The sequence below is a fragment of the Ischnura elegans genome, chromosome 8 (genome assembly GCF_921293095.1).
Source record: "Ischnura elegans chromosome 8, ioIscEleg1.1, whole genome shotgun sequence".
Classification (NCBI taxonomy): Eukaryota; Metazoa; Arthropoda; class Insecta; order Odonata; family Coenagrionidae; genus Ischnura; species Ischnura elegans.
In genome coordinates, this window is record NC_060253.1 from 103,121,652 (window position 1) to 103,141,625 (window position 19,974).

The 19,974-nt window shown below is 39.6% G+C and overlaps 1 protein-coding gene across 12 annotated transcripts in view; it reads left to right on the plus strand.

Moving 5' to 3' along the window:
- The window catches only part of LOC124164576 (peripheral plasma membrane protein CASK), a 209,581-nt gene that overhangs the window by 20,510 nt on the left and 169,097 nt on the right, over positions 1 to 19,974 (plus strand). For all 12 annotated transcript variants that reach the window (XM_046541957.1, XM_046541959.1, XM_046541964.1 and 9 more), the window contains exon 2: positions 5,703 to 6,201. In XM_046541957.1, coding sequence (XP_046397913.1) covers positions 5,962 to 6,201 — 240 coding nt within the window. In that variant the 5' untranslated portion in view covers positions 5,703 to 5,961. The remainder of the gene's footprint in view (positions 1 to 5,702; positions 6,202 to 19,974) is intronic.

Consider the following 19,974-nt stretch of genomic DNA (forward strand, 5'->3'; position numbering starts at 1 on the left):
TTTTTAAGTTCCATCCAAATAGAGCCATTCCCAAGGGAATTTACGTTGAACAATCTTTAAATGATGACATTAATACGGTGTGAAAACCAATAGTTAATGGAGGAGGTTGACGAAAATGTGGTATGTTATCTGCAATAAGCTATAGCACATATTATTATGCTAGGTATAAAAAGAAGCGTGATACTGATTATTTTCCTGGTCTAATTTATGACATGAAGTGATGCTATTGCTATGACATTGAATTTTGCGAAAAATTCCGTAACTCTCTTCCAATGCAGACGGGTACAAATGATGCCACCACGCATAAAAGTAAGCTCAGTTTCGCATTGAGCTTCCCTATTATTTTATAGTTTAGAATATATTGATAAACCAGATATAAAAACAAATACAACGCCATTTATTTCATAACATGGAGTGATGGTAGCTATGAAGCTGAATTTTGTGAAAAATTCCGCAGCTCTCCTCATATTAAGATGGGTACGAATGATGCCACCTCGCATTAAACGTATGCTCAGTTTCGCATTGAGCTAGCGCCTATCATTTTATATTTTTAGAGTTTTTTGATTAACCGGATATAAAAACAAATATAACGCTGATAAATCGACTGGTCTATTTCATAACATGGAGTGATGGTAGGTATGAAGTTGAATTTTGTCAGAAATTCCGCAACTTTCCTCCAATGCAGACTGGACGAATGACGCCCCCTTTGCGTGCAACGTAAGCTCAGTTTCACGTTGAGATAGCGCCTGTTATTTTATAGTTTAGATTATATCGATTAACAAGATATAAAAGAAAATATAACGCTATTCTATTTCATAACGTGGAGTGATGGTAGCCATGGAGTTGAATTTTATCAGAATTCCGCAACTCTCGTACAATGCAGACTGATGGACGAATGACGCCCCCTTTTGCGTGGAACGTAAGCTCAGTTTCGCATTGAGTTAGCGCCTCCGTTTTTGTGTCCTCTGCGCCTCCGTCCCACCCCTACACACACCCTCCCCCTCCCTCTCACCCCCCTCGCCACTCCCTCGCAACACTCCGGGCGGAGCGCGCACAGAGATGGAGCTGGGCTCCGTCGCTTGGCTGCCCGGGATGGAGGCGCGGTCGCCATGCCTTGTTTATCTCTCTCTCTCTCGAAGCGACGCGACGCTTTTCCGAAGCCTCGCTCATCGTATCGAGCCACGCCCCCTCTCGAAGGCGCGCGAGAATGCGTCCCTCCGGTCGCTCCGAAGTACAGTAAAACCTCGCTTATCAATGAAATGGCCATACTTCCATGGTTTGGCAGGGACAGTCACGGTTTAGACCGCTGTTGATGGCGTCCCGTCGGTTTCCGAAAATTCACTTCTAAGCCCTGGTTTCGTGCAAAAATTATCGAAATTGCGTATTTATAAAACAAAAGTTTATAACAGAAAGCTTAACGCGGAACTTGTTAAGCTTTCAAGCAATACGGAGAATAGGAATGAGCAATACGAAATAAGTTAAGAGTTAAGTTGGTCAAAGTGGACAAATATAATAGTATCTAATAGTAGAATAAGAAATGCAGAAATCAGACCATCGCCGCGGAAACCTACGTTCTAACAAGATCTTATAGTAATTATTATAATAAAAATAATCTTAGTTTTGATTTTACAAACTCATTTACATGGAATGCTATGGGTTTTCGTACTTCAATGGGGACCCTAACCCCTGGTTCGAAGGTTTTCCCGGTAAAGGCCAAAACATTTATGTAAAGAATTTCGGAGGACCATCGCTCTATTTTATTATGAACGTGATTTATTTATATCCATGTAGAAGGATTTTGCCGTCTACATCTTAAGATTGCCAACCTATATTCCTTAAATCACCTTTATATAAGCAACAGATCCGTAACAATTAACCATGGTCCCACCCTTTCAATCAAACGGCCGTAAAAGGGAAGGGTCTAAGCTAAAGGATAGTGTTATTTTGATGCTTACTCATTCCTTTTCCTCTGCACCCTTGGTCATTTGTTTCATAGAGGCATCTCACTCAAGGTCTACCCTAGTAGCCTTTCCCGTCCAATTCTCCTCAGACGATTGTCTTCTTCGTAGTATCGTACACTCGGGAACACGTTCTTTAAATGTTGTACGCTTTCATGAAACGTAAATTTCCCCGATGACGCTTGGTGGTATGGTGGTATCCTTTGCGCGCCTGGCGTATTTTCCTGCTTTCCGTCTGGGCGTCTAGGACAAGCGATGAGTTTTGGTAGAAGCCTGATTTTCCGGGGGAATTCAGTCGATGTCGTTGCTTGGTTACGCATCCCCGGTGCTTGTGTACACGCCGCGCCAATTGGTGTCGTCTTTTCCTGGGCTCAGTCCTCCCTCCGTTGCTATACCACTATGCCCTTACTTACACTTCCTTCAACTAAGTTCTTTTTGTGGCATTAAAAGTTTTACCAACCGCGCGTAGCTCTGCATTCAAACGCGATAAAACTATTGACAATCCTAATCTGCAGGTGTGAGATATTCTTTAAACCTTTATGAAAGCTAAAGCGCTAAAATTGAGGTCATTATAGCCTATATATTCTACTCAGCTTAACACATTCAATGCGGGCCCGATTTTCATGAACGTCGTCAAAATCGGCCGATAAAATTATTAAAAAAATGCAGACACGTTTTTGCTCCATAACTTCCGTTCAAATACTGCTATTTACAAACGGCGCACACGGGTCGAAAGAAGAAAACTTGCTAAAGGCGATACACATGATCGAAAGACTCGGAAGTGGATATTAGTCACGTACGGAGGCGGAGAAAGGCCCCCTCGTCCGACCGGCAGAGCTCGTCAATTGACGTGCTCCGCGCTGAATGTGTTAACATATAAAAAGCTAAAATTTTCAATTAGCACTTGCCTTAGTATTTTCTCTTTATTTTTGGATTTCCTTGGACTGGTAGGATATCGATTCCTTAGAATACCTTTTTAAATCCTAGCCCTTCACTTAAGCTTTTCTTGATAACGTTACCATTAAGTCGAAATGTGAAAAAATTTATGAAACACGGTATAAAGAAACAATTTTTACGAAATGGCGTTATAATAAGCAAACTCATGACAGATTTAAAAAAAAAAAAACTATTCTCTTAAGAGTTTTCGTGATCAACGTAAGTTAGGGAAATCGAAAAATTAGGAGGACATTATTATCCTCGAAAAGTCCTCGTGTTCCACCCGTAATGCCCTCAACAGGTTCCAATACCGCAGCGTGAGGATATTCAGTTGATGGATACATGATAGCAGCTTTTGTGAGTGCTATTTTCAATCACGAAGACACCTCTATTGATTTATAGCCCTCCACTGTGTGTACATTTCGGAGTAGGGCATTTGCTTTTCACCCTGCCGTTTGAATTGCAATGGGAACGTGTGCAGATGTTGATTCATGATTTTTCTCCGACGAATAGCATCATTGTTACCGGTAGTGTTTTGAGTGTTTTTTACCAATTGTTTTTTAACTGGAAAAGGTGCACATTTCCTTTTCGATGAGGCTTTGTTATTTCTAATAGAGATTTTTTTCATTCCATTTTATGACGCTCCAATTGTGATACGAGAATTATTTTTTGTGCTGATTTTGCTGCTTTAGATCTTGATTGCCGGATCATTTTCCAAAATATTCAGTCCATGGCTATTCACAAAACTATTAATAACTTTGTAGCCGTCAAAACTCATGCATTACGTCGACATTTTCTCATAAATCAAATAGCTATTTCATCTTAAAACTTCGTTCACTACGCTATGCAATTAGTTTTGATACTTTTGCATAATTTTTTATAGTAACCATCGAAACTCGTCGTGTGGTGAGATGAATGCTATGTTTTATTTTAATGGAACTCGCAAGATCTCTTTCATTAATGATTGAACCGTTCCTCAGCATCTCATCGGCATTTCTTGTTACGTAAAATTGACAAAATTTAATACCATTGTCGACTCAATCTTATTACGCGCCTGTTATCCTTATCTTTTTCGTCTCTTACTAAGTGTAGACAAGGCAAAGGATAAAGTGAAGAAGCAGTATACTTCGCAAAACTGAGTTTCATTGCTTTTAATCCTTTTTTTCTTCTCTGCACATTCTCGTACCCTCTATGCTTCTTCGATATTCTCATACGCTCTTTCACTCTTAATTAAAGGTTAATTTGGGATATATTTTAGCATGGTGGCGATTACTTAACTTTGTTGTATGCTAGTATGAATGGCAATGTACTTGGCTGATATAAAATTCCTGGGATGCTTGTTTTCTAATCTGTGTGACATCTAGTAATTGTATGGTTGTCCTTTGGTCTACAGTAAACTGCCCTGCCTAGTAGTCAACCACTTTTCAAAGCCAGGTTTACAGCATGTATGTATAAGTAACCGGTAATAATTGGTCTCCTTTTGTCGTTCGCATTGTCATTGAGTAGATGGCGATATTTCTTCTACTCTCCTGCTATGATTCTAGGGCCAGGGTGACTGCAATGGCTCAAAGGGTATTACAACGCGGACAGTACCTGAAAACTTATGTATGTGGTCATGAAAAGAACGCGAAATCCTTCGTCAGAAACTTACGGTATTAAGGAGTTATATCTGGGTCTCCCCTTTTCCATTATGAAGTTGGCAGTTGTTTCTTCTCCTCCTCCAGGGTTTGCCAGGACTAATTGACGATTCGGAAGAGGAGAAACAGTACCAGTTTTATAATTGATGGGGAAAGCCCATAAATAACCATACTCCTTGGCGTATTGGCACCAGCCGAGAAACGATCAATACTCCTACAGAATTGTTGTTTTTTTACTGAAGTTCGATGGAGCTGATTCGTACGAAGAGTTGTTCAAGGCTTAATCTCGTGGAATTCTAGCATATAAATAAATTAAAAATTACTGACTATTTCGACAGGTACTTAAATTTCACAATCAGTTTCAATCCGTTTGGCATTATCTCCAGGGATATCATGATAATGGAAGGTAAAAAATACTTTTGCAATTTTCCTATCGCAAGTGAAACAAGCACCGAACCTGGTTACTACGTCATGGCTTCAACGGGTAGCCGTCATTCTCAAGGAGCTATGGAAAGTTCTCAATAATGCATTTAGATTATGGCCGGTACATGTTGAAATCATTATCTGTGCATGTTTCATTGAAGTTTAGGAAATTACTTAGGAAGTATTTTTCTTCCATTGTTGTGGCTGGAAAAATACACGATAAAAACTGAATATTTTTTTAAATTCAAGGATATCACCTGAATATGGCAAAAATGTAATGAAAACGGTCGTGAAATCAAAGTATTTGTACACGATAAAACTTTAAATGGTAAATTCCACACTTTAATGTACAACTCCTCTACCGACCATGATTACGACAATCGGTCGTTTTCAATCGGCGTTCTATATTATTATAGTGTGTCGATACCATGGGTGGTAGTAAAGTTTTACGTGGAAATTATAATTTGCAGTTAATATTTCATCAAGGATATATCGCATATTCTCCGCGTCAAGCCTAAAACGATTTCATACGACAAGGATTTGTATAAAGTTGGTAATAACTTTTTGTTCGTCAAAACGGTTTAATATGGATGAGTGAGGAATGAGTTCTGTCATGAACGGAGGCTGTGTGTCAGGCGAACGAAACCCCCTCTCACTCGAGGGCTACCGTCTCCTCCCCATGTGTCTCGTGTCCATGGTGATTGGCGAGTCCCCCAATCCACTTGACGCATCCCCCCAATCCACGCAGGGCGCAGCGCAGAAGCGTCAGGGCGTCGGGGGGCCGAGGGCCCATCGCGTGGTAGCGGACCCGTGGAGACGGCACCCCCCGCCGCCGACCCCCCCGACCTCGCCCAGCGGTCATGTAGGCTGATCCGCGACCCGCCTCATCCGGGCTGGATCCCCTCGGGGGTGGTTGGGGGCGGTGGCCCCCGGCAGGGGGGCCCGGACCCCCGCCGCCGCCCCCGGAATGCTACGCGGAGCACCACCAGTGCCACGCAGCGGCCTCCATGGACCACCTCCACCACCTGCACCACCACCCGGGCCCGCCGCCCCCGCACCACATGCACCTCATGCAGCAGCAGCACCACCCCATGCCTCCCGAGCACCACATGACGGACGATGTGGGGGCAGGACACCACCACCTGCCGCCGGACCATCGCATGGACGAGGCGTACCGCAACGCGTGTCCCATCCACAGCCCGTTCCGATATCGCATGGCGGACGGCTCCGATTACTTCGGTGGGCAGGTGGGTGGGTCTCCGGACCATGATGAGGCCGATGAAAAGTGACCTTGATGTACCCTTTCTTCCTGAAGACCACTCTTTTGTCATTTGGGCCTCTTTTTGCTTCAAAGTCACTGCGTCAGCTATACATTTAGGGTTTATTCCAGTCTGGGAAATTAACATCGGGACTGGTTATCATGTAAATGTAAAGGAAATCAGATATTGGCCAGGGAAAAAAATTTCAGAGCTGAAACGAAAAGATTTAACTCAAGGTTAAACTAAGGAATAATTAAATCCTACTTGCAATACATATTCCTACTTCTATTACCAATATCACCAAACAGCCCATGTAAATCAATTAACTTAGAAGCATAAAATTGAGATGCACTGGGTCTAATTAGAAACACCCAAGTTACAGGTAAGGCCAATCCATTTCCAGCAAAAACCCAACGGCTAACAGTCTTTAATATAATTTATTCATCTACAAAATATTATATTATTACATATTGAAGCCTATAGCGTATTGTGAAAAAACATTTTTGTATTTTACTTTCACTTACATACTTTGTGGTCAAATGTCTTAACAAATGTAAACATTGCTGCATTTCTGCAGGAGTTAGGCGATGTACTTGCATTTGAAAATTACGTAAAACATTCATCCTCGAGTAACTTTATGTGCTCCTGGAGGTTTTGCAGGAAGAGGATTCGTTTGCAATCCAATACTTAACCTAAACTGTAACGTGTACATGATATTTTTCTATATTTAAGTTGAACTATTGCAGCAGAGTAAGGATGACCATAATCAACATGTCTACATCCAAAATATTGTTTCTCGATCTTTCTCCTACTACCTTCATCACGCCTATTGTCTTAAACTATATTTTTTATCTATTGTATGGGTTGGATAGCGACAATTAGGATAAGATTTTATTAATATCTTTTCAAGGCAACTTTAGAAAGACTGGCAGATTATCAATTTCATTAAAAATATGGGTTAAACTTGATTGAGGAATACCGCCAATTGGTTGAACCTGTGGAACAGCTCAGCCGTAGAGCGGCGTATATTTGTTATACTTGAATTAAATTCATTGTATATCATGCTACATTTTTTACATAATATTCCTTAATATGGTTGATTTACCATTGATATAAAGTCAGGGAAATTTTAAAAATTCTGCCTGGGAAGAAGGAAAAAGTCATAGAAATTGAAGGAGGAATTTTGGTATGAGCTACCCGTTTCATGCTGAAAATGCAATTTTCCGCTTTTTGCAATAATTTTATGCGGAAAGAACGATTTCGAATACACGGTTGAATATTTGGGTGTGGCGAGATCAGTTTCGTACATTTTCAACGCATGCCATGGGGTGAGATATGAAAAACCATAGCGTTGGAAGGGGTATTTTTGGGGAGAGGGATGGAAGGGTGGAGGCAGCATAATGGTCGTGTCACAGTGTCTTTTGTGACAGCTGCTTTTTCTCTAGGAGGCTGTTGGCTTGGTCTCAGTCCCCGCATAGAAGATGTCCCTCGTGTGCTGACTCCTCTTCATTATAGATATATTCTTATTTCAGGAGATGCGAAGATGAAAAAGTGTAATATAAACTGGTCGTTTCACTAAATCATTATTGAAGGTAATTAATGTCATTAAATTCACCGAATGATAGTGTAACAATCCCTCCTCGCCTATACATTACGCCAGGACCGAGGAGGATACCAAGCTGTGCTTTTAAATCAGCTGTCATCATACCCCCTATTATCATGAAGGTAGCCTTAACGGTCTCTTTCGTATCAAAGAATTACCATAAGCGGCGTATTGTAGTTCAGTGAGAAAGTAAACAGGCGCAAGGTTGCACTCACGTTACTCTTGAATTTTATATTGTCCTTGGTTGCCGATGGTAGGATGATTTTAGGCGACCCCGTTATCCCTCTAAATTGGTAACGTGGTATATGCACGACCCCTAGGGAAATTTCTCGGCGTGGAAGCTGTTCCCCCGCTCTCCTATCCGTCCTCTCCCTCCAGCGTGGTCCATCCACCTCCCCTCCCTTATCGATCAGTGTTCCACATCTTCCCGCTGTTCTGCCTGGCCCCGTGTCGCAGCCACATATTTTCACGAGTGGCGTGCGGTGACTTCTCCGTGAATGTCCCCTCGGCGTCAGGGTCTTTTGGTGGAGTAACGAATGCACGCTCACGGCTTTCAAAGTCAACTGCTCCGTGCCAGACGCTTTCAAAATAATCCACTGCTCCTTGTGAGCTGCGCGACGGTTGATATGTATGGCTGGAAGCATTCGTTGCCATCAACTGCTCCAGAGTGATGAAAAGGGCGTTTTTCTGAGCAAATATATATATATCCCTTCCTATGGTGAAAAGATGGCTTTGGATGACGAAGAATACGATTTATTATTTTATTCATATTGCATTCTAGACGTTTCGCTCTGTGGCCCATTCTTCTCGACCACTTCTTCGAAAGGAGTCTGTATAAATGCAAAAATCATACATGCTTGCTGGGGCTTTCAAAATTTGATTCAGCCTTAATTCTTAAGTAAATCTGTATTTATATTTTTATCTCATAGTTTTTCTCATTTGAATTGCGTTGCCAAGGAATCGTAAAACATATTTTTAAGTGTTGAGTTCTTCTGACTTAATATTTCTTTGCTTGGCTTTGAGACTTGTTCATTAAAAAGTAGTCTGTTGTCCCCATTTAAGACAACACTGGACACAATATTGCCTTTACAAGTAATGACTTACAGTACCCAGCTTTAAGTTTATAAGATACTAAAATATCTTGATTCAATTTCTATGCATTGAGAGTGTATGATTAGGCTAGGCAATTTCTATGCATTGAGAGTATGGGAATTGGCTAGGGACATCTATCATTCTTATTTCCCTTTTAGGTAATTAACTTTAAGCAAGAAATATTCTATTTTTAGTAATATTTCCTTGACGGTTAACAATATCTATCGCTTTTATTACCATGTAGAAACTGGAATGTAGTCCTGCAATATTCTATCTTGTTTTAATTTTCCCCGCATTCAACGGAAACGCTCTTTATTACTAGAAAATGAAAAATATTTCAATTGCTGTGTTGAAACCAATTTTGTTCTTCGTCTCCGTTAATACTCTATGCTTTAAAAGTGTTCTTTTCAATTCATACCATATCTAGCTTCTAGAAAACACACTCGGAGCATAAGCGACGGTAAACGAGAAAAATAAGCACTGTGGGGTCGGTTGAGATGAAAGAAGCATGTTTCCGCCTACATTTTAGGCCACGATGTAACTTTGCCGAGTGTTTTTGGTGTCTGTGCTTAATGGCCGCAAGTTCCAGAAAAAAGTTATTGAATGCAGAGGCCAGTTGGAGGAAATCGTAACTGGAGCGAGCAATGAGCTTGGCTCAGCTGTGAAAAAGCTCAGAGGCATCAATATTGCATTTGGTAGTTTTCTTTGTCTGTCATTTTCATTTATGTATTTTACGTGAGGTCAGTGGTCATAATCATTTGCAAGATGCCTCTGTTTTTTGAGGAGTCCACAGAAAGCCCTAAAGTAGTTCAAAATAAGTGATTTTATTTAAACTATTATGCAGATATGAGTGGTGAGAGAAAGGTATGGGCAATCACTGAAGCAGTACCTAAGTATTAGACCATAATTTTATTCCGTCTTATAGTTATATGAGTTATACTTAAAGTTAAGCTTAAATTACGAAAGCTACTATGCGTAAACTTAAAGTTATATGAGGTGTGGTCGAACATAATTTTGAAAAAGAAAATAAATTTTTTTGTGTTACCCACTCCTTTTAATGTCAATGGTAACGATTCAATCCTTTGCGTCATCATCAGGTCAGCTTTAGATCAACACTTAGTTTCCTTGCAAATGGATGACGACCTGACCAGCCCTAATATTCCCAGCTCATTGTTACGACTCTTGAAGATGCGTAAAACGTGCTGTTCTGCATAAGCGTAACCCTCGGAGAAATTTTTGCCAGTCGCCTCCGGGCTCCGCCCTCCAGTGAAGGACGGATGAAACTGCCCTCCCGCTCAAATATAACTCATTGTTAGATACGAATCTCCACCTTCGGGTTATGCCCCCTTTTTCACCCTTCCTCCATCCCTTCCCTCCACCCTTCCCCCACCTTTTCTGTCTCGGCCGAGTAGTATCGGAGATTTCCTTCAATGAGTCTTGTTGGCTCATATTAATCAATGGATACCTATTTCTACTACGGGAATTAAAAACAAACGATTGGTTCTATCTAGTAACCTTCAAAATTCGATCTCATTGCAATGGTTTCCCCAAAGTTTTTCGATTTTATCTCGGCCGTTGATGAATTTTTGTTGAATTTCATCTATTTTAGGCCTGTAAAAGATCAGTTTTTGATACTTGTACCTGAGTTTTGATCGTGAGAAGCCATTTTATTTCATAATGACCCCCATGGCATCAATTATGAGGAATTTGAAACTTACGATCCTATGAGACAGTTTAAGGACTTCAAAATCACAATAATATCATTTAACTTTTTTGAATTTTTTTCGTTGCCACTTACCAGGTCGTGAGGAATCTGTCTGATTTCAGCCTGGCTTAAATCTAATGCCTCTACACCGTGAGAATCGTTCGTCATTCTGTTGAACAAAGTGTAGTGAAATGAGTGATCGATATTTTCAATTAATCGCATCACCGAGGCGGGTTGACCTTCATTGAAATCAAATCAATGGAATGCTAGTTGCTATGCAACGCGCACGGGAGTCGTTGGAGCCGGTGTCGAAGCACGTCCGAGACTTCCAGGCATTGCCAACTCCCATGTATTTAAATGCGCAGAATTCGAGTGCAATGATCGTGCTTTTTGAGTTGGAAAAATTGCTTTAGCACCCGCGTAATTTATCTTCCAAGTTGCACTTTTTCCGAGTTATACGATCTGAGAAAAAAGTCATATTTGCTTGATTTCCCATGAATTCATTAAGATCGCCATTCTAGTGGTCCTTCTCAAGATGGCTAGATGCGCAATGTCTTATCTTCACTTGGGGAGAGAGAATCAGCATTCCATTGTTTAGAGATCCGTATCTACGTTCTATTTCTTCTATCAGTTTAACAGTCACAACGAATCCACTGATACTATTTAGGATTAATCAAGCCATCGAGGAAGAATATTTTTTGTCATATAACAACGCTTTTAATGATAATTAACCCGTTTCTGCAATATTATTTCTTACGCCTGTTGAAAAAACTCTCTCAATTTAACTGGCTCAAAATTGCAGTTTTCTTTTAATAGATGTAGCCGTTAAGCAGGCATTGGTCAACATCGGCTGGCCTATCCCGTTGTTTAAGCCGGATAAACAGGTCATATTGATTGACTCTTGCCCCTATTTTTATGCCCTAATATCCTCCGTCATTTCTGTTATTTTTTCCAAAATTAATACAGTATTGCAAAAATATTACTAGTATTCACTTAAACAAAAATTGGCTAAGTATTATAAAATTCGATCAATTTTTATACCTTTTTATTTTTTCGAATTATTCCAAAATAAGAGGATCAGTGAAGTTGTAGAAAAGATGATCTTTCAGTATTTATGAATTTTTCAATAGTATATAATTTGCGTCTTCTTGTAGTTTTGTGTGGCTGTATTTAAAATACTAGCATATAACGGGGGAGAGAGGGGCTAGAATTATTCCAATCTCAACAGCTCTGTTTACAGTAATTTTCTACGCGAAGACATGACCGCTAGCCTTAGCTATGACCACTCACCACGCGTAGGAAAGCACTCCGCTGTGAAGTAGCCATAATCTCTGACCATGAAAAAGTTTGCGAATTAATGGGCTCCGTATAATGCGCTCCACTCTGGAATCTGGGCTTTCTGGGCCTCGAAAGTTAGTATCACGCAGTTTATAAAAGTTTTAAATTAGAACTTCATTTCTTTTCGTGTTATGGCTTTTTTCTCTCCATAACATTCTGTCATAGAGTTCCACCAAATAGCTTATTTTTTTATGCGTTGGGAGAATATGATTTTGGGCTTCTTTCTTAGCGCTAACGTTTTCTGGTAAGGTTGTACTCGTAGACCCATCCCCGTGGTAGCAGTTTGTAGCCTTTCATCGAAGTTTCATTACTTGACCGTGAGGTATATCATGGGGTCATCGAGTTTGTGGTTTTGCTTTTTTTTTAGTAAAGAGGAGTTTTTCTTTACATAGGTTCCCCCTATCTCTCCCTTGTACTTTCAATATTCTACCATGTGAATACAGAAAAAAATGGAAATTTAAAAGATCCCCTCCCAAGTAGGCTTTATATGACCCTTCTTTCTTCCGGAAGAGCTTATGGAATTTGCTGTACACAGACTCTCCTCAACTCCTTTCTCTCTACCAAGGGAACTCCGCAATGGATTTAACGATTAGGCATAAAATTGCTGGCGTTCACAGAGGATAATCCTGGCTATAAATAGTAGATATATACGGGATTAAACATGCTATTTTTAACGCTCTCGTGGATCATTCTATGTATTTGGTGTTCACATTAATGATTTTTTTTCTGTTCGATGACTTGTGGTTAGTATTATACTATGTTGTGTTTTTTTTTCTAACTAACTCCTGGTATTTGATCCATTGAGAAAAACATTTTTTTCGGATTCCTGTTAATTTATTCCCTTAGTGAACAATTCGTACTTGTGCTTCCTTATTTCAGCCAACATATCTATTATTTGGGTTAATAACATATTATTGGTAACACGATTTTTGTTTTTTTTTGTAATTTTGTAAACGTTTATTTTCATTAGTTTATTTCATTATTTTTGTAATTCATGGCGAAAAACTGGTTAAATTTTTGCGTAGTAATTACATTAGATGTTAAAATAAGGGATTAATTTTTCCTGAAAACTATTCTGTGCGGTAATGGATTACTTAATCTTATTCAAGTACGCTTTTATCGTAAATATTTGTCAACTAATCACTATTGAGCTTATCAAAATGTGAATATCTATGCCTCATATTTTTCAGATAATTTTTTTCCAATGATAATAAACCTTTTCTTGATATCTTCATAATAAAATACAATCGTAAATAAATGAAAAAGTGTGCAGTTACAATTGTATTTTATAATGAAGATTAACAGTTTCAACAAAGTAACGCCTGAGACGACTTCTTTTATGTTCTTGTTACATTCACAGCCAGAAAGAGATATTAATTAACTTTTATTTGGGGCTGCGCGTGGCTGGAGAAGAATTTTTGACATCAAAAGGAGAGAGAAAAGCGCTTTAGGAGCCAAGGAACTGTGTTGGGATGGTAAGGAAAAGGAGGAGGAAAGATAGTGGGAAGAGGGTGAGAATTGGGAGATATGATGGCGTTGTAGGGAGTCCCGATGGCATGCATAAGCCGCGACCAAACATCCTACCGAGAGCTCAAAAATATTCAAGACCCCGCAAGCATTGGTGATAATGCCCGGGGACATGTGTGCTCGTAAGCTCAGGACGGAGGGAGACAAGACTCCAAGGGTTGGTTGAGTCCACTGTCGTCTCCTTCCCACGAATGCCGCTGTATTTTCATTCTGCCCCCTGATAGAACATTCAGTTAATCATTCCAAATAGTTTTGGCCCAATGGGACACCTTTAATTCCGTCCGTAGCCTTTTTCTGTCCCTTAATATGGGATGTCTACTAGGGTGCCTCGTTTTTCCACTTTTTTTTAGTGGCGAATCGTAATACCCGGCAAATTTTGCGTACCCGAGTGGGTATTGCAGTTATGATTTGTTTTCAAAATCGGCTAATATCTTCTGTTCGCCATTTTGTGTGGAAATTTCGAAATTTTTAACGAAAAATGTAAAAAATGTAAGTCATTTAAATTTGGTTCTAGCAAGCACTCATTTTTTCCAATGGAGTATGACATTGCTCTTTCCTTGATATGTTAGACCCAAATTGTCAGCTCTATTGCTTTTAATCATCGAAAAAAAATGACCTTTTATCGTGGTAGGCAACGCGCAACACTCCGCCTCATTTTTACATCATGCATGCGGTAAATGATGTGAAATAGAGATTTTTTCAGTCAAAAACGTGGATATCATGTCTGAAGTTGTCAATTGTCTGCCACAGGTCTCGTGAACTATACCTCTTTGCTTCTGCCTAGGCACATACGCATAGGAATGAATACTTGCTGATTTTTGATCCAAAGTTTCTATAGTTCACTTTTGGGAAGACATCATGCTACTCGTGGACGATACCAGAAGAATTAAGACAGGAACGCAGATAGATTATAAGACAAGACCGAGGATGTGGTCAAGGAGGGCGTGGATATTATGATATCATGGATATTATTATATTATTCCTTGAACATTTGGAATTGAAAAGGAACTTGGCATGTAGTGATCAAACAGCAGCATGCGTATATGCCTTTGCCTCTTTTTTAGATATATTTTTCTAAAACCTTGGTCTTGGTCAATAGTTAGCGAAAATATGTGCTGCAAACATGATTTTAAACGGTAATTGTTATGTATTTCTGTTACATTTTAAAATTTTCTTCATTCACTCGATCGGAAAAACAAGATGGCCACAGATAACATTAACACGCCCCTCATTTAGTCCAGATTTTTCACCGAGCGATGTCAAAATACGCCTGATACTTCGAGAACTATATCGTTTTTTACTTGACCCTTGTAGTGGACCGATTTGTCCCGTGAATCTTAAAAAAAGGATATGCGAAGAGTTCAGATCTAAGGAAAGCAATGGAAAAATGGTGTTTTTTGAAATGACCTATCTTACTAAGAGTTTTGAATGTCTTTCAAACTTTTTTTATGCATGGTGTGAACGGGAAAACAAAATTTTAAAAAATGCACACGGCAAAGTATTTTCATGTATTACAGATAAAGTGAGTAATGTTTCAACAAAATAGCTTCCAATAAAATGTAAAAGTTTTTTTACCTCGATTAGAATTAGAAAATATATTAAATCTGTGTTTTAGTAAACAAGTATTCACCGCAGGAAAGAACCAATGTCATATATTTTCAGAGCAAAATATGCGACCAAAATTATTTATTTGCACAGCAGAATATTTTTTAATTTACTATATCAAAATTTAAATGTGATAGGTCGTTAACTTACCATTTGGCAGTGATGGAAACGAACATTGTAAAGCAACCAGAACTGGAATGTTTAAATGAGATCAGTTGAAAGCTTTTAAAGGCAAAGGAATATGCGCATGTGAATTGCTAGACTAACTAGATATTTTACGAACGATAAAAATTGCACATATTTGTGTAGCTTTTTATATTCTTGTTAAATATTATAAATGGTATAAGATTTTTATTTAAACCGAGTGGACGAGTTGATTATCCACAATCTATTAATACGTAGAGAATTTACTACCATTGAGTGTCTCAAATACAAATTTTTTCGCGCTACAATGAAAATTTATTATTACCTCCAATTATATCACAAAATAGCCTTAGTTCTACGAATTTTATAAAGTAATCTTCACCTTTCGAGTTCTTTTTAGTGTTTCGAGTATATTTTAGAGATGCTTCACGAGGTAGCCAAATTTGCAATCCGTGGGTCTGCGGAGAAAAGCGGAGCAAATCCACGGCGGCAGAGTCAACACGAGACTAGAGTTTGGAAAAACAAACGAAGGACGACGGGCGTCACGTAGCGAGGCAGTTGAAAAACAGGGCACGCTTCCTCTTATTCAACTATTATTCTCAGCAGTCACCGCCGAGTCAACACGGTGGGCGCATGAATCTCGTCAAAGTATACCGACTACTTCCTTATCGGGGCCGTTCATATTTCGCGGCGGTAAGGCTGCTGCTACTGCTAACAGGAAATATTTACCGCAGTCGCGGGAACTAACGTGTATTTCCGCGTCCCGAACATTCGTCACGCCAACGAGTCAAGGCCTGCTTGCACTGCTCTCGGGTCGTTGATATTTCGTTTCGAACTCATACGTCACTTTCTCACGTCACATTCCTGCGCACGGCGCTGCGCTCTTGTCGGTGGAATGTTCGCAACGCGCGCCGCTCGGAGCGCCCTCTTCGGTCCCTTGTCAGTCAGGCACACGTTCGGGAATCCACTTGAGGGAAAGGGTGGGGGGGGGGGCGCGAAGTGTTTCTAGATGGTTCGAGTCACATCAGCGTTTCCCTCTCATTTGCGTCTGATGTTTACAGCGAAATTCACCCCTGCTTTTAAGTGCTTCACTTTGCACGCGGTATCATTAAGAGTCGGTTGTAAAATGAATGGTTAGCGGCGCTAACCAGCAGGAAATATAGCCTCCAACTTTAACTGGCGGTGACTGAAAGTTCTGGTTAGCTTGAAGTCTGATCTTGCATAGAAGCCGACTAGACCTTTCGACCTCCTTGTATTGGTATTGGTATTGTATTGGTATCGACCTCTTGGTATTGGTAAAGGCTGTCTCATTTTATAGTTAGGGTTAACCAGATATGAAACTGGCCTTCGGGATTTTTAGAGCGTTCTGTTGAAGGACTTGCCTGTGTTGTTAAAGATCATCGCTAAATGGTCGTCAATACTTCCGCAATACGTAAAACAACAACAATGAGTTTTGTTATATATACTATAGTCAAATAAAAAGTGTCTTTACCCGAAAGGCAATGACAAGTCCCACAGTTATTTATTGATGCGATAGGTTTCGATACAAGGTACCATCATCGGACAATTATTATAGCTATCATTTCCATATATACAGGATACAGAAAAATTAAATGACGAAATTTTAACCTTGGAAAGGTGATGCCAGAAGGAATCAAAATGTTGATGATTTTTGGGTGGAAATCGCACCATTTTTAAACTACAGGAACTTTGACCCTAGCGTCACGAGTTTACCCTATTGCCTGATTCCTTGGATACCTACATCGCGAACTCAAAGCATTCGAAGTCATGAGTTGTCCAGAGCATCCGCCAACAGGGCAAACTCGCGGCCAATTCGTAGTGCTTTGCTCAAGGTTTCTGTAATTTAAAAATATTGCGCTTTTAACCTACACATCACTGGTAATTTTGTTTCCTACTGGAGTCAACTATCCAAGGCTGGAATTTCGGGGCAGAATTTTTCTCAACCTTGTATATGTTGTGAGATTCGGAAGGGGTGCCATGTTAGAGATGGTGACGGTGATACCAAGCAGGTTGGTACCCACCAACGTTACCCAAGTATTCCAACTTCCTTTCCTCCCATTAGTGTTCCTCGTTCTCCGATCGCTTCAACCTTCCTTCCCCACCAAACCGCTCCCTCTCTCCTTCCACCCCAAATAGGTCCCTGGCTTGAAGCTGCCAACTAATCCTCCTCCACCAACTTCATATTCGTGGAATTGATGGCTACAATAGGTACCTGATGATGACACCTTCTATCGAAACCGGTCGCATCAATAAATAATTGTGGAGCCTGTCACTGCCTTACTTTTCTGCACAATAATGAAGGATCGTGTTTCAAATCATGTTTCACCCGGCCTTATTCAACACGCCTCTGCCCCTTTTATTCCGACTAACATCCGGACACTTTCTTTGCTTTTACGAATAAAATTTAATTCCTTCATAGGGAACCTGGCTAGCATCAACCATTCGTTATATTTTCACACTGTAAAAGTAAATTTATCCAATATACCATGAACGATATTATAGCTTGAATATTCTGTTTTATTTTATGATTGCATGCAATTTTACTTCTGTATTAGTGATTTTTAGTTTTTGTTGGGTTTGTGTCTCAGTTAATACTGTAGCTTTATTTTTATTTTTTAAAGTTATTATTTGCTATGAATAACTTGAATACATGGAAATATTTTACCCTAAGCTAACATATTATATCTTTTAATATTGCTGTACCCGTCAGTTTTCTATGGTGTGTTATTATTAGCATTTTTGGATTTTTTTAAATGACCGCGGAATTGCCTGCAGTTCATTTACCCCTGAGTAACTATGTGGAATAATCCCAATATCTTTTACTGCATTGACTGAAGAATCCAAACCGAGATTCTATCAAATTTAAAGGGCCATTGGAACATATCGTATTTCACACTATTTAAGTCATGTTATAAATCACATGACAATGTTTCGGCTGAGTGAATGATGCTAAATAAGCAAATTTCTTTATAAAGTTGTAAATCCTTAAAACATTACTCCATTCGTTTTAGCATCCGCATTCTACGTGGGGGGAAGTGGATTTAGCAGGTACGCGTTCACAGCTTTAATGAAAAATGGTAACCGCTTTCAGTGCTTGTTAGGTCAATATTAGAAGTTTTAATTCACTAAAATGACTATGATTTTAACGTAAATTAAAGCAAAATACTTCGAAATTCTGTCAAATGATTCGATTTATCCCATGCCGTCTTTATCATCAGGGTTGAATACGAGAAAAATTATGTCCGTATACTGGAGAACGAGTTTCAAAATGCTTTAATGACGCCGTGACTATTGTAGTGCTTGGGTGAGGAGAGGCATATGGTGGCGGAGGTGAAGCTTGCCCACGCCCACTTGTAGTTCGCGGCCACGTAGAGCCCCAGCCAACTAGCAGCTGGCCAGTCGCTCACATGTTTTAAGCGGTGGGTGTCGGCGGAGCGTTTAAACTGCGCTCAGCACAAAATGCACGAATTTTGCCGTCGAAAAGGCAAATTTGCGTAAACATATCATAAAAATCAAGTAATCGCATCTATGTCGCATTTATTTGCGCACATCGCAACTATATCGCATTTGCGATTTTCACGCATCTCTACTCATGATAAGTCTCATGCTGTTTTTGCGCCGATTCATTTCGCTCCCTTGATTTCTGCAAACGGCAATTCGCATTACTTGCATTAATGCGGAGAGCAGAAGGTCCAGCCCACCTCGGTTAGGTGGCGTCGTGTCGCTTCGCCGACCAGTGACCCTGTAGCCGTGGGGTCGAGGCGCTCAGGGCAAGCATTTCCATTTCAATGAGGCCATTCTAGGCATGACTGCGGCCTCCAAGGCAGTCTTTCGGTCACAAACTGTGCTCTGTGAAGTACTCTTTGTATTACTATCTTCTCGCACTGGAAAATATGACAGGCGAAATTGACGTTGGCATAAAAACGAGTCTCTGCACTGCGATCCAAAATCTTGTGGACACAATTTTAGCTCATATAATGCTGATTGATTTTATATTTTTTATGCACATCATTGCTTTTAGTATATCGCTTGGCATACAATTGCAACCATTTGTCCAGTTTAAATATTTTGTAGCTCTGAATCTTGCATAAAGTTTGCTAAAAACATCTAGTTGTTATGAAATTTACTAAGTGACATTTTTTCGTTACGGGAAACATTTAAGCATAAATACATGTAAAGAGAGACAACTGCATTATATATAGCAGTAATATTGCATCATTTTATCGTCGTGGTACGATATTTCTAGATTGTACTGGCATTTTTACCTTTGCCATTCATGTTAGACAAAATTTCCATGTATATTATATGATTAATCACCATTTTAACTAATTCATTCTGGTAATTTATTTTATCATAATTGCGTCATAAAATGTCCTCTCCATCTTTCTCCCTCATTGTTGAGTCGAAAACATCAAATTATTTTATAAAAAAAATAGCCGAAATATTTGTAAATTTATTTCTTTTGCGTATTTTCTAGGCTGCTTTAAGCCTCCATCATTTCTGGAAATTATAAGAATATTATGTAATATATTCTTCCTTCCAGCTCGAATGCACCTATTTGAGGGAGACTAAATTAAAATTCATTAACCTTATTCCTTATTGATTATACCGCTATTTTTTACATACTTTAATATTCACCTATTAGGTAACAACAGATCAAAGTGTTTCTGTGTAATCTTTTTACCACCGTAAGGTCCAAATAACTTATCTTCATCTGTCATTGCAA